Below are 16,330 nucleotides of genomic sequence, written 5' to 3'. Positions count from 1 at the left end.
AACTGCCCAAGACCGGAGTAAATGGAGAAATATGATTCGAGCCCTACACCCCAGCAGAGGGTAACAGGATGCAAAGAAGAAAATCTGCGCTCATCACACAAATAAGTGCCCTTACCCAGATTCGAACCCGGGACCGCGGCTTAGCAGGCAGGGTCACTACGCGCTAGGCCAGACCGGTCGTCAAAAGAGCAACCCGGATATAGAATCTTTGGGGCACTCCGTCAGAATGTGTGCTTACTAAAACCGGAGCAGAAAGATATGACTACTATAGTGTGAATTTTCTGAGATGAACGTTTCGCTTTAGCCGTAATCTGTTAAACAAAGGCCTTTGTTTCTATTATTCCCGGTGGCTAGCTCCCGTTTAAACGGCACGTGCTATAGTCTCAGTGTAGTTAAAAAGCAACTATCATGATAGTAATAAGGTTCAAATCCATAAAAAGCCCTTTCGGAGATAACACGTTCTGTCATCTTCAAAAAAAAGTTACCTGCATACTGCAAACTGTTTAATAAATTTGAACCTTATTGCTATCATGATAGTTGCTTTTTAACTACACTGAGACTTTAGCACGTGCTGTGGAAACGGGAGCTAGCCGCCGGGAATAATAGAAACAAAGGTCTTTGTTTAACAGATTACGGCTAAAGCGAAAAGTTCATCTCAGAAAATTCATACTATACAGAGTGGGGCCTGTAACAAAAGCAAAAAATTAAACTGTAGGCTATTCTCCTTATACTGATCAACATTTGTTCAGCGACTTTTAAAAATAACTTGTATTTTGATTTTTATCACCCTTGAAAGTTTTTTCTAAGAGGTAATGTATTGCAAATTCTGTTAAGTCTAAAGTGTGACAGACAACGTCAATGACAACAATAATGGCGTACATTGAAGCTAATATTTATTTTGTATGAAAAATTGAAAATTTAAAGACTTCATAATTTTTAAAAGTCACTGAACAAATGTTGGTCAGTTTAAGGAGTACAGCCTACAGTTTAATTTTTTGCTTTTGTTACAGGCCCCACCCTGTATACTTCTACAGTATCTGTAGAAGTTCATACAAAACAGATCCTGAAAACCCCTCCAGCTTTATCAACGAAAATTTTCACACGACGCCACTGCAAGGTCTAGAAATAAATAAATAAATCATCACTTATTTATGCCGGTGACTGTACCTGCAGTGGGTGGAACAGAGAGTGCGGCTAGACTCTGGAACATTCTCACAAGCCCGTAGGAGGAGGCGATTCGCGCTGTACCGAAGGTGTCCGCTAGTAATACTGGCACTAGGAGGAACCAGCAACCCAGGCAGAGTCCGTATGCTCCTGCAAACGACAGAATAAAAGGTAAGTTAGACTTCCCACCGCTGTCACCATGTAGTGAATGAAAGGCGTATTCATAGCAACTGATTTATTTTAATTCTACCCGCCAGTACATAAATGTATATCTTGGTATGAATACCCACACAACAGTGATACTGGGACGCTTTCAGGGCCTCTCCAAACTTGAAGACGGTTACGCCTCGGAAAGCTACCGAGCGATTTTTGGTCCGCGAAAGCCGATTTCGCGTCGATAGGTTTGGGGAGGCCCTGAAAGCGTCCCAATCTCGCCATTTCCTTGTTGGACCGGGATATATACCGTGAGTACCTTTTTGATCCCGGTCAATATAAGTCTAATGAAACTAACCGTGAATCATTTAAAACTCTTATCATTTAATCTCTTAATCATTTAAAAATCTCTTATCCCAAAGATGATGCCGGCTGTGGTACCGACCAAAAAAGAAAGGCGGGACGACTGGGACGCTTTTAGGGCCTCCCCAAACCTATCGACGCGGAATCGTATTACGCCGACCAAAAATCGCTCGGTAGCTTTCCGACGCGTTAGATTCTTCATACTGAAGTCGGCTAGTCCATAGGTTTGAGGAAAGCCTTACAAATTGGCAGGAATGTATAAATGGCCTTTTCTTGAGAGGAGCAAGAGGGGAGGCCTTTGGCCAGCAGTGAGACCCTAAATTAGGCCAACACGTATTTATATTTCAGTTAAATTACATATCAACAAATCGTTTTGATAGTTTGAAGAACCCGCAGGCCTATGATGCTTGCAATTTTATCACTTACCTACGTGGATAAAGCATCCGTCACGTGGTGGCAAGTATGTCAGTGTGAGAATGATAAGGTAATGAAATCCCCTATTGGTGTGGATAACTTTCACGACCGGTCTGGCGCAGTCAGTAGTGACCCTGCCTGCTGCGCCGCGGTCCCGGGTTCGAATCCCGGTAAGGGCATTTATTTGTGTGATGAGCACAGATATTTGTTCCTGAGTCATGGATGTTTTCTATGTATATAAGTATTTATATATTATATATATCGTTGTCTGAGTACCCACAACACAAGCCTTCTTGAGCTTACCGTGGGCCTTAGTCAATCTGTACGTGTAAGAATGTCCTATAATATTTATTATTTTATTATTATTATATTTATAACTTTCGCTAAGCGATTTATCTCACCTGATGCGACGGCTAGGGCCCACCAAGAAGTTAGACTAGGCAGCGTTAGAACTGAGATCCCAGCGATCAGGATACTGAAATGATTAATTACATACAATTAAATACTTAATTATACCTACACTATTAGCATTTTCCCGCGGATTCGCTCGCGTAAAATTCGAAGATTGCGGAATGCTAAATACAAACTTCCACCCCCCATTTTAGGGAAGTTGGGGTTAGAAAGATTGTTAGCGATCTAACCTTTTTTATAACCTTTAAATACAATAAGTCAGTCAAGAAGAATATAATTTTTGTTTGTCAGTGTCAAATGTACTATGATTCTAAATATATGTCTTAATTTTACAAGATGCTAATTTTATTACAACAATACAAATAATTAATGCAAGTTCACGCACCTTAAGTCAATTACTGGCGTGAACATATGGTGACCCCGACGTTTCATGAACAAGTACCTTTAAATACGGAGCATCGGATCAAGGAATCGAGCGGAATCCCGGAGTCCGGCTAAAACAATAAAAGGACAACAGAGCTACAAAGGACGGAAAGGAAACCCTGGCGTGGAGTCTTTCAATAACTAACTTAATCACTTACACGTTTTTCAAGGTTGCCTCGATCCTGCTCAAGGTTGTACCCTTACAATTTATTTAAAACATTACAAATACTACGATACCTTACTAACTATAACAACTAGAAATCCATTTTATTTATATTTACAACAATTTTTATTCAAATTTCAAAATAGACCAATGAGTTAAAATTTAGTCCAATGAAATAAAAATAGTCCAGTGAGTATAAGAATAGTCCAGGAAAATTAGTTCAATAAATTACATATTTTTCGGAATTAATTTTAAACGAAATAAAGCAAAATATAGCATATTATCGTACTCTGTTTTAGCGTCATTATAATTTTCAGGGAATAATAGCTATATGATGCCTTCAAGATTTTTCCGGAGATACGGGTGTAAGCTGGCTATCTGCGTAGTTCATCCGCTTGATCGCGAGGATATCAGCATCACTGCATGCAGACAGCTCTCCCATTTGCCACTTGTTTAATACGGTGGCTTACACGGTTTGAATTTCAATTTATTCTTAGTACTTTCTGTTCAATTTATTTGTGCCAGTTTCTCAGTATAATTACTAATGCAAATATAGTTAATTTTACAAAATGTCTGACAAACTAAAGCCGTTAGTTCGCAAGCGCGGCACTATAAAGGCAAAAGTTACTTTATTTGAAAAATATATTGACACTATAAAGGCGATTTCGACGGAGAATTTCACTAAGGCTTTATTCGGTGAACTTCAACTTAAACTAGGTCGATTTCAAGAATTACTATCTCAATTTGATGAAGTGCAGTCAGAAATTGAAACTTTGGATGACATCAACTTAGCCGATCAGCTATTAGAGCGGGAACAAGTTGAAGATTCCATCATAAGGTTGATTTCATTGTCACAATTGATACTTGAGTCTAACCAACCAGTGACTACTAAATATGCTACAGCTATTTCTCGGGCCGAAGGTTCTATTCATACAAACGACAGTTCTCATGTACCTGTCCATTGTCCAATTCGGCTTCCGACTATAAAATTACCTTCATTTGATGGTAGCTATGCAAAGTGGATGGAGTTTCGTGATACTTTCAATTCATTAATAAACAATAACGAGTCCATCCCAGCAATCAATAAATTTCATTATTTGCGTTCATCTTTGGAGGGTGGAGCAGCTATAGTTATAAAGTCTATTGAGTTCACAAGTGACAACTACAAAACCGCATGGGATTTGCTATGCGAGCGGTACAATAACGAAAGAATTTTGATCAACAATCACATTAAGGCATTGTTCAATTTTGAACCCATTACTAGAGAATCCCACAAGGCTATCAGGTTCATGATTGACTTCTATTCCAAAAACTTACGTGCCTTACACACTCTCAAAGAGCCCACTGACAGTTGGGATACATTAGTTATATACATGATGGTGTCCAAACTAGATGCCGCCACTAGTAGAAAGTGGGAAGAACACAGAAATACACTTAAAGTATCTCCCAAGCTCGATGACTTGTTAGTGTTTCTTCGTAATCGAGCAGATGTCTTAGAGACGATACAGTGCGGTACTTCTACGCAAAAACAGGACAAAACTAATCATCCTATAAAGCAACACAAACATATTACAACATTACTAACAAGTGACAATGAATACGAGTACACAGCTAGTGATAATGACATAGGTACAAAAACAAAAATAATATGTGCATTTTGCAAACAAAATCATTTCAATTACGAATGTGACAAGTTCAAGGCAATGTCAGTAGAGGGTAGGAATAATGAAGTTTCGAAACACAATTTATGCAAGAATTGCCTGCGCCCTGGACATAATCATGATCGTTGCCGCTTAGGTCCATGTAGGAACTGTCATGAAAAACACAACACATTATTACACGTTGAAGTTAATGACAACAATGAGACAAATTTATCTAAAAACACAAAAATTACTACCGCAATGTCTTCATTCACTCAGGCTAAGAAAGGTTACGTGCTTTTGTGCACTGCTGAAGTGAATTTAGTCAATCCTGTAACAAAGGAAACTCACAATGCTAGAGCACTATTAGACATAGCGAGTCAATCTTCATATATATCTGCAACAATGCAAAGAAAGTTGAACTTTACCTACACTGATAATGACGAAAATGTTATAACTGGGTTAAATGATTGCATAATTGGCAGTGCTTCAAAACTGTGTAATGTAGTAGTGCAATCCAAAGACGGTAAATTTAAAATTGATGTTCCATGTCTAATAATGCCAAAGATAGCACAAACTGCTCCAAGTTTTGAAATTGATACATCCCAATTTGACATTCCTAAGTCTCTTGAGTTAGCGGATCCTAATTTTCATCATCCGTCCCCAATCGACATAATGCTGGGCGGTGATGTATTTTGGGATATTGTAGAATGCAAGAAAATCGAATTAGGCAAAAACAAACCAACCCTAAAAGAGTCTAATCTAGGTTGGCTTGTTTCTGGTCCGACAGGCCAAGGTTCAGCATGTTCTACTCGATGCAACTTCTCTCAAAATGAGCTTCCACTCCGTGAGGCCCCGGAGGACGCCTTAGGCGACTCCAAAAACTGTATAATCAACCACGAAGTCCATGAGCATAAACTAAGTGAACGAGAGCTTTTTAAGTCACTTAGGCGAAACTTCAACTCTCGAGTATTTTATAACACAACATTACGTAAATCACGTCGGGGTCACCATATGTTCACGCCAGTAATTGACTTAAGGTGCGTGAACTTGCATTAATTATTTGTATTGTTGTAATAAAATTAGCATCTTGTAAAATTAAGACATATATTTAGAATCATAGTACATTTGACACTGACAAACAAAAATTATATTCTTCTTGACTGACTTATTGTATTTAAAGGTTATAAAAAAGGTTAGATCGCTAACAAAGATAATAACCTAACTACAAAATAAAAATTTTGAAAAAACCCCCGACCCCGATATAGTGGACCGATTTTTATGAAACATGGCTAAGAACACTCCCGACTAACTCAGCTTTCAGACAAAAAAAATCAAAATCGGTTCATCTGTTCGGGAGCTACGATGCCACAGACAGACACACACACAGACAGACAGACAGCCAGACAAACAGACAGACACACATACAGACAGACGGACAGACAGACACGTCAAACTTAAACGCGTCGGACATAAACAGACACACATACTTTCCGATTTATAAGTAGGTAAGTAAACACTTTAGTGTACAAGAAAAGAATACAACACATAAATTTTTAAATAAAAAGTTTCAGTACAAAGGCGAAATGATAATATTAGTATGGATAAAACTAGAATTTTTAAAAAGAGTTACCTTAGGATATAAGCCTTTCTTCGGCAGAAAAGCTGTAGGTCGCAGAGCCAGCCCAACCCTAACCGTCCGCAGAGGTCAAGCACTGCACTAATCGCCACCAGCCGACCTGAAAAATAAAATATAAAGTAAATATGAGAAGATGCCCGTGTGGTGACGGGTTAAGAATTTCACCACCCCCTATCTTCCCGTGGGTGTCGTAGAAGGCGACTGTGGTATATGGGTTAAATTGTGGCGTAGGCGAGAGGCTGGCAACCTGTAACTGCAATGTCACAGTTTCGTTTTCTTTCAACCCCTTATTTGCCAAGAGTGGCACTGAAACCTTAGTTTCATGTGCTCTGCCTACCCCTTCATGGGACACAGGCGTGATTGTATGTATGTATGTATGTATGAGAAGATCAACACATAGAAGACAATGGATTGCGTTTATTTGTGGCAAAATATCATAAGAAAACAAAAAGTAACCTATTACATACATACATACAATCACGCCTGTTTCCCATAAAAGGGTAAGCAGATGAACCTACTCAGCCTTCAGTGTCATTCTTGGAAAAGGGGTTGAAAGAAAACGAAACTGTGATATTGCAGTGACAGGTTGCCAGCCTCTCTCCTACGCCACAATTTAACCCGACTTCCACGACACCCCCGGGAAGAAAGCACACTAAATGAGCATTTCTTTTTTTTTTGCCACTTTTATAAAAATGTGATATTTTTGAAAAAAAAAAGCTATTTCTACTCAGAATTACCAGCTTTTTCAATCCTAGTAGTTAAAAAAATTGTCCCATACGTTTTTTTTTACCATTTTCCGTACATGTTGTATGGGGTAACAAAAGAGGAAAGTAACAAAAATGTATGGAAATTCTGGGACACTTTGTCTCCCAGTGAGATTGAAAGTACTTGTGATTCTGAGTACAATTGACCTTAAATTCCCTAAAACAATCAAAATAAAAAAATGGCAAAAAAAAGAAATGCTCAAATAACACAATTTGATTAAGTAAGATCAACAAAATGGGCCATGATGGTTTTAAGTTCAGCCATAGGGGCTAGTGTTGGCCTACCCTCAGGGCCATATCAACATAAGAGCAGGGATGAAGGTCCTAGTCATATTAGTACCATCATAGACTAAACTAAATAAAGGAAGACGTGTAACTCAGTACATCGTTTTATATGTTTGACTCGTAAAACAATAGATGGCATTACTATACTCTCGCGACAAATGGTATTGTTCAATTCACGAAATAATTTCATTTAAATGACCTAAGTCGTATTATTTCAAAATTTGGAACATGATCGTACAACATTATCACTATATAACACCGAAATTAACAAAAACAATTAAGTCATTTTTTACCAATCGGGTACTTGAATCAGATTCAATTCATGGGAAGTGTTTTGTACGTTTGATGACTGTTCGGGATTGTTCGGATGTCCTCCCCGCCTCTTAGAGGACAACGGCCATTGCTGCATCTCCAGAATGCATACGACACTGACGCGCTCGCACGTACTTGCGTCCTTCTTAATTTTAACCAAAATCATGTAATTTAATTACTTACTACGATTAAACGCATGTCAAGAATGCAATTTTTTATTGAAGAAAGTATCAACCATAATTTCTGATCCTGTCGACCCGGACGTCATGCCTTAAGATTTGGAGCCACCAGGATCTTCTGCCACATCATTAAGCATTAAGAAGAAGATCTCTTTATGGATTGCCCCAGAATCGGTGACGTGACGGTGTAAAGTGAGCCAGTGATTACAAGGAAAATCCACTTAGCAACAAGCGAGCGGTCAGAGTGAGTCCGATACATTTTGTTTGCCCCTTTAGGTATTTTAACTTTGTGCCCAAATTGCTGCCTTTTTATGGTTATTTTGTTATTAAACGTGTAGATTAAAGTCCCCTTAATCGAATTCAAGAATAAACCGCATTAAGGATCAAACAGTTTTCGTAATATTTCAAGTTTAAAACTTAAAAAATATAACTACTTAATTACTCATCTTTAACCGAGCGGCCGCCGGGCGCTCAGCGATAAGGAATTCGTACAAAAGGCAGTGAGTACCTACTTGCATTCTGGTTAGCTGATATATTTATACCCGTTTTTTCAATTTATTTATTTAATTTCATATGCTCGGAAATTTCCTACTTCAATTATTGGTTTCGTGTCAATTAATTAACATATTCAATCAATTATATTTGCCTTTTCTTTCAATATTGTACATATTGAAATGCAAATGGTTTTATTTCATATTTAATTATTATTTCGTATAAATTTATTGGTTTGATTAGTTCGACTAGTGCGAATTAAATCAAATATATTGAATTATCTTATACTTAAACACACATTTGTTTATGTTGGCATAAAAAATATTAAATTATTATTGCGAATTAGGTATTTCATTAATTTTGAAGCAAATTTACGTACTATTAGACAATAGTGTCAGTAAATATTAATAATTGTAATAACTTGTAATCTTTATAAATACAAATTTGAATTAATTAATAGTAATTATTTCTTATAAACACAATGGCACGATTAGCCGAGCTGGTAAAAAAACGGGGAGTTTATAAAGGTCGTTTAACGAAATTTGTAACGTATATGCTTTTAAGGATGTTTTGCTTTGCAGTGAAGTTGAGGTTTTGGAATTAAAACTACGTATGTCTAACATTGAATCGATGTTTGCGGAGTTCGAGGAGGTTCAGACCGGCATCGAGTGCCTGTCTCTCACAGAGGGGGAAGTTCAGACGCAAACAGCACAAAGGTCAGATTTTGAATCTCAATATTTTGCTGTGCTGGCCAGGGCCCAAGAGATTTGTAACGCATTTAAAGGTAATAAAAGGTCCGGCAGACGTGCAAATAATGCTTCTGAAACTTTCTACTCTTCGGCTGGCGAGAGTGAGGATGACGTGGCGTCGGTGAAACATGTACATAAAGGCGTTGCTGGGGTTAAATTACCCACCATTCAAATACCTAAATACAGCGGTGATTACGAAAGTTGGCTTGAATTCCGCGACGTTTATACCTCTCTTATACATTCGAATAAAAACATTAGCGACATTCAAAAATTCCATTATTTACGGGCTTCCTTGGAGGGAGGCGCTGCTCAAATCATACATGCGTTAGAGTTTTCTGCTTCTAATTATACTTTGGCGTGGAAATCTTTGTGCGAACGCTTTGACAATACTAGGCTATTAGTGCAGAACCACGTAAAGGCAATTTTTGATGAAGAGGTCATAAAAAAGGAGTCTGCGTCATCAATACGTAGGGTTGTCGATTCATGCAATAAAAACTTACGCGCGTTACAGATTTTAGGCGAACCAGTAGCGAATTGGGACACACTTATTGTGTACATTATATGCACAAAATTAGATTCTCTCACACTTCGCGAATGGGAGGAGCACAAGGTTACACACGAAAAAATTACATTAGAAATATTTACAAAATTTCTTAAAAATAGGGCAGACATATTAGAGACTATCGAATTAAGCAAAAATGCAAGTAATTATAAACAAGACTCGTCATCGAAGGCTACAAATAGACATGTTCGTGGCTTAGCTGCAGTTGTGAAGCCTGCCTTTAAAAAATATAATTGTCCACACTGTAGAGGTGATCATCCCTTATATTTATGCAACCAATTTGCTCAGTTAGAAATTGATGCTAGGGAACAGTTTGTAGGACGGATGAAATTGTGCAGCAACTGTTTAAGGGCAGGTCATAATGTACGCGCATGTAGACTCGGTCCGTGCCGACGGTGCGGCAGCAAACACAATTCTTTATTGCATAGGGAGTCGAACGCCACCTCCGGTGCGGCGCCGATCACGGCAGCTTCGAGCACCCCGGCACCGCGCGCTGAGCCTGCTGCAGTTCAGGCAGAGTCAAGTGCGGCTAATGACGTTATCACGACCATGTCAACAATTAACAAACAATCTTCGAGCTCGAATCGTCGAGCTCTCCTTGCCACAGCGTTAATTCAGGTTGTAGATGTTCATGGTAGACCTCATGAAGTTAAGGCCATGTTAGATTCAGGCAGTGAATCTTGCTTCATGACAGAGTCACTTTACCAGTCATTAGGTCTGCAATCTGAGCATATCGAATCGACAATAACTGGCTTTCATGACCAGGTTTCTGTGGTAAAAAGGGAATGCGAAGCTATAATACAGTCCAGAATCAATTCATTCAAAGCAAGCATTAAATTCTTAGTGTCGCCAGTCATATCTTCATCTCATGATGAAGTCTTTAATGTGAGCACACTAAATATCCCTTCGGGAATTACATTAGCAGACCCAGAATTCTTTAATCTGTCAAGTTACGACATTTTACTTGGCGTCGATATATTTTGGGATCTGATAGGTAGAGATAAAATCAAGTTAGGCAAAGGTTGCCCACTTCTTATAGAAACGGTGTTCGGTTATATCGTTTCTGGGCCTACAGGACGCCGAACGTCCGCCACAATTTTGTGCAATTTCACGAAATTCGATGAAATTCAAGATCAGCTTTCTAAGTTCTGGCAAATCGAGGAAGTTCCAGCCGTTAAGGGACAAATATATTCTACTGAGGAAGAGTTGTGTGAACAACACTTTAAAGAAAATATGTCACGCCAAGAAGACGGTAGATTCTCAGTAGGAATTCCTCTGAAAGCCAATGAATCCGAACTTGGCAATTCGTTCGAACGGGCCAAGTCGTGTTTCTTAGCGCTAGAACGCCGGCTGACGAACCAGCCTACATTAAGGCACATGTATGTTGATTTCATGAAGGAATATTTATCATTAGGTCACATGACGTTAAGTGACATAAATAATTCTCATGACAATTCGTATTTCACGCCACATCATGGCGTGTTGCGTGAGCAGAGCACCACGACGAAGCTTCGGGTCGTTTTTAATGCAAGTGCGCCGACCAGCTCCGGCTTGTCCTTTAACGACATCCAGATGGTCGGGCCCACAATACAAAGTGACTTGCTTTCTATACTTCTACGATTTCGGCAACACCGCTATGTCATGGCAGGTGACATTGAAAAAATGTACAGACAGGTGCTCGTCAATGAAAATCAACGTCACCTGCAGCAAATAATTTGGCGTGACGATCCTTCTAAGCCCCTCCAGACGTATGCTTTAAACACAGTCACATATGGCACAGCCTCAGCCCCGTTCTTGTCTGTTCGTTGCCTTAAGCAAATTGCGGACGAATGTGACAATGAACTGGTGCGAAAGGTCATTAGTGAAGACTGCTATGTCGACGATCTGTTGACGGGGCAAGAGACTGCCGAGAGTCTCTTAGAACTTCGTGCTCAGATTTCAAGGGAACTGGCGTCGGGTTGTTTTAATCTAAGAAAATTCCGATCGAACCTTCCAACATGTAGCGACGCTACCGACAGCAGTAGCGTTTGTTCGACCATTGTCGATTTGAGCGAGCACGAACAATCGAAAACTTTGGGCCTAAGTTGGTCTCCATCAGACGATGTTCTACAATTCGACATTAAGACTGATCCCACTCCAGATGTCACCAAGAGAGTGATTCTATCCACAATATCTCAAGTTTTTGACCCTCTTGGGCTATTAAGCATTTTCATTATTATCGGGAAAGTCATTCTCCAGAAGCTCTGGTTACTCAAAGTGAGTTGGGATAGCCCGTTACCTTCAGACATCGTCAAGTCCTGGCTTAAGTTTGTACTCGACTTAAGCCACCTGCAGAAACTCAAGATACCACGGCACGTGGTGTGCGAAAACGCAAACAACATACAACTACACGTTTTTTGCGATGCATCGAAAGATGCCTATGGCGCTTGCGTTTACGTTAGGTCTGTAGATTCGTTCGGTAACGTAAGGGTTCGTCTTCTGTGTTCCAAAACGCGCGTTGCACCAATAAAGGCAGTAACGATCCCGCGTCTTGAACTTTGCGGCTCTTTGGTGGCTGCCAAGCTCTTGGAAAAGGTTCTGCGAACTACGCGGCTACACGTAGACAGTTGTTTTCTGTGGACAGACTCAGCTGTGGTCTTAGGCTGGCTCAAAACGCCGCCCAACAGACTAAAGCCATTTGTTAAGAATCGCGTAGCCGACATACAAAAGATGACCAAATCACATTTCTGGCGTCATGTGCCCACTGCATGCAACCCTGCGGATTTATTGAGTAGAGGTGTCAGTGCTGCACAAAGTGACAAGTTAGACTTTTGGTTCAGTGGACCCAAATTCTTGCTAGAGTCTGAAGATTCGTGGCCTAATAAGTCTTTTGATCAGGGCCAATCGGAATTGCCAGAAGTGCGATCAAATGTGACGTCAGTCACTGTCAAACAAAACGAATTGTTTCCGTTTGCACGTTTCTCGAGCCTGCGTAAACTTAAAAACATCATGGCATATGTACAACGTTTCATTGCCAACTGCAAAAATAAAGTTAAAGTAAAAGGCACTTTTTCCTTGTCTGAAAAACAATCTGCATTCGATTCATTGATAAAATTGTCCCAAATGGAATCATTTGATGAGTATGACATTTTAGTAAAGGGTAAAGCATTACCTCCAAAAAATAAACTGTTATCTTTGAGCCCATTTATTGACGAAAAGGGTCTACTTAGAGTAGGTGGTAGACTTAAAAACAGTAATTTCACATTCGAAAGGAAACATCCTATCTTACTCGTAGCTAAACATATTCTAACGAAGCTGATATTTCGGTTCGAACATATACGTTTAATGCACACAGGAGCTCAAAATTTGCTGACTTCAATTCATGAAGAATTTTGGCCTATCGGGGGCCGTAATTTGGCTCGATCTATTGTCCACAATTGCCAGCGTTGCTTTCGTCTTAACGCACAAGCAGCCCGTCCGATGATGGGCAATTTACCTGAGCAGCGCCTTCAGCCTGGCTATCCATTCCAGACTACAGGAATGGATTACGCTGGTCCTGTATTAGCACTTAATAAGAGAGGTCGTGGAAGCAGGTTAGAAAAGGTGTATATCGTCATATTTATCTGTTTCACCACCAAATGCGTTCATCTTGAACTCGTCAGTTCTTTATGCAAAGACTCCTTTCTAGCTACGCTGCGTAGATTCATTGCTAGACGATCTAAACCTGCTACCTTATACTCCGACAACGGAACTCAGTTCGTGGGAGCACGAAATGAGCTTTATAAGTTCCTCAATGATAATGCTAGTTCCATAACTGATGAAATGTCTAATGAGCGTATAGATTTCAAATTCATACCTGCTTACGCTGCTCATATGGCCGGTTTATGGGAAGCCAATATAAAATGTATAAAAGCCCATTTGCATCGGGTGTTAGGGAACGCACACTTAGTTTTTGAAGACCTTTATACCGTTTTAGTCCAAATTGAGGCCATACTTAATTCGCGTCCCTTATCCCCACTATCAACTGACCCACATGACATGAGACCTTTAACTCCGGGGCACTTTTTGGTAGGACGACCGATGACTGCTTTGCCTTCACCTATGCTTGTGGACATGAACCAAACCCGTCTCACTCGTTTTGAACGGCTGGAGCAGTTACGCCAACACTTTTGGGCCAGGTGGCACAAAGAGTACATTAACGAACTTCAACAACGCACCAAGTGGCGCACTTCAAAGGGCCAGCAACTAAAAAAGGGATCATTAGTCCTCATCAAAGAAGATGGACTCCCGCCGATGAAATGGCGACTGGGGCGCATCACTGAGATTTATCCAGGGAGCGACGGAATCGCCAGGGTCGCGGATATCAACACCGCCAGAGGAGTGATACGCCGTGGCTTCAACCGCATCTGCCCGTTGCCTACAGCTGACGACGAGTTGAAAGTCAACCCTTTCAACGCCGGGGGGCATGTTCGGGATTGTTCGGATGTCCTCCCCGCCTCTTAGAGGACAACGGCCATTGCTGCATCTCCAGAATGCATACGACACTGACGCGCTCGCACGTACTTGCGTCCTTCTTAATTTTAACCAAAATCATGTAATTTAATTACTTACTACGATTAAACGCATGTCAAGAATGCAATTTTTTATTGAAGAAAGTATCAACCAATGACTAATAGCAAACATTATAATCCGGTAGATGGCGCGTATGCAAGATGCACAACACTGCATGCTAAACAAAGTTGGCATATTGAAGATAAGTTTTAAATTCAATTTATTTATTGTTCGAATGTGAGTAGTTAAAATCGCTGTCAATAGAAATTGCCAACAATGTAAACAAACCATTATACAAAATATCAATATTTTAGCACAATTTTATTATTTCAAAGGTTGGATTTAGCCAGTATCTGATGAGTTAGAATGAAAATTAAAGACATTTTGACAACGTACAAGGTTTGTTTACATTGTTCACAAATTCTATTGACGGCGACTTTATAAATGATGAATTGATGATAGGGTTAGTATTTTGTAACATCACAATCTGCCAGAATTTGGCGTACAATACTCTTGACTCTCAATATGCACATTCATTATCATTAGTATTTGTTTTTTTTTTTTGCACAAGTTTTAACGATTATTCTAAATTATCTTGGACGTACATCCCAGAATAGGCAAAATATGCTACGTAAAATATTACAACCCTAAGTGCGGATGTCAGGAAGGATTTCAAAGGCGAAAATCAAAAATGGCGGCTTAAATATATGGGATATCGGTCCTGCATCCGATATCGGATCGTATAATGTGAAAACGCACTAAGACGGAAGTATTACTTTCAGATTATTTTATTTTTATTACTATAAAAATGTTTTACCACAAACAGCTACATATATCAGCACGACAGATTTTTTTAAATACACCGTGTTTCACTTAACACTAAAAACCTGAAAACACTTTGTTCAGAATCGAGAGTAGAATCGATTGAGCTATATCTTGATGGGGGTAATATTTTTATTTAAATTAGTATTATTAGTTATTTTTTACGTGCCCATTCTATTGTACTCGTAATACAACATTGTGTATATCGCATTGCTAGAGGTTGTTTACCTTTTTTCAGTATTTAGGGGTATTAATACTGGCCGGTTACTTGGACGATTATTTTTTCCGCTACTAGTTTGACGTTGTTTGTCAGTTTAATCTTAATGTTTATCATAAGTCATAACAAATTGAACTCGTACCTAATTACAACCTTGTCATTTTGAATATTGAGTTTATTTGATTACTGCGATTACCTGTCCAATTTGAAGTTTACTGTGACAAAGCTTCAAAGTGTTTTACAGTGACATCTTAGCTGTCTATTGGTAAACCTTATGTCGTTGCAGTAACGTACACAAATAAATAGTCTTATGGTTTATGATGGTAGTTAGCAATTATTTCATTGAGTGTAGAGCTAAAAGTCAAGTAGAGCTGTACAGAAAATTAAAAATTCAATTAAAAAAAAAGTAACGATCAGATTAAAAGATGAATACTCTAGATGAGTTTAAAAAAATAAAAATCAGTTGGGGTGTCTGAGGTTTTGAGTGATACCGGAAACACCGTGTATATGAATGTGGAATAAAACAATATATTATAAGTCAATTTTATTAATTAAATTCTTTGAAAAGTTTCTTAATTATCATGCTAAGTGTTGAAATGCATTGAAATATTTATTTTCAGTACAGATGGTGTTTTTTTTTTACGCACTAGTGCGAGAAGTGGTTCATTACGAGTATATGTCAGGTCTAAACTTCGGAGGGCCATCTGTACTGAAAAACGTCGTACGATACACGTGCGAAAAGGAAATTCGTAACTCGTGTCGATTTTTACGCACTTGTATCGTAATGCACTATTTCCAAGTAGGCATATTACAATGATATGAACGTCAAATAAAGCTACGCCGGCTTTAACCCTACGCCTCAGCCACTTTTTTTCAAAATACACATGCAAAAGTATTCATAAAGAAAATATTAACAGACTGCTCTATGGAAATTAATTTCAATAAATTATACAAAGTACAAAGCTACTATGCTTAATAAGAGATGTTAGAGATACTGTATAGAGTCTCTAAGTGTCAAGGTATATCTAAAAAAATAAAAAAAATATAC

At 39.0% G+C, this 16,330-nt stretch overlaps 1 protein-coding gene across 1 annotated transcript in view; it reads right to left on the bottom strand.

Annotated features, from left to right (window-relative positions):
- Window positions 1–16,330, bottom strand: part of LOC125239564 (monocarboxylate transporter 12-like) — a 70,834-nt gene that overhangs the window by 3,921 nt on the left and 50,583 nt on the right. Inside the window, exons 15-17 of the mRNA XM_048147194.1 lie at window positions 6,365–6,470; window positions 2,496–2,569; window positions 1,168–1,314 (exon numbers count right to left, since the gene is read on the bottom strand). Of these exons, the coding sequence (XP_048003151.1) occupies window positions 1,168–1,314; window positions 2,496–2,569; window positions 6,365–6,470 (327 nt within the window). The remainder of the gene's footprint in view (window positions 1–1,167; window positions 1,315–2,495; window positions 2,570–6,364; window positions 6,471–16,330) is intronic.

This window comes from Leguminivora glycinivorella, chromosome 25 (genome assembly GCF_023078275.1).
Source record: "Leguminivora glycinivorella isolate SPB_JAAS2020 chromosome 25, LegGlyc_1.1, whole genome shotgun sequence".
Classification (NCBI taxonomy): Eukaryota; Metazoa; Arthropoda; class Insecta; order Lepidoptera; family Tortricidae; genus Leguminivora; species Leguminivora glycinivorella.
Note: the sequence above shows the minus strand (reverse complement) of the source record. Positions and strands in the feature narration are given on the sequence as shown.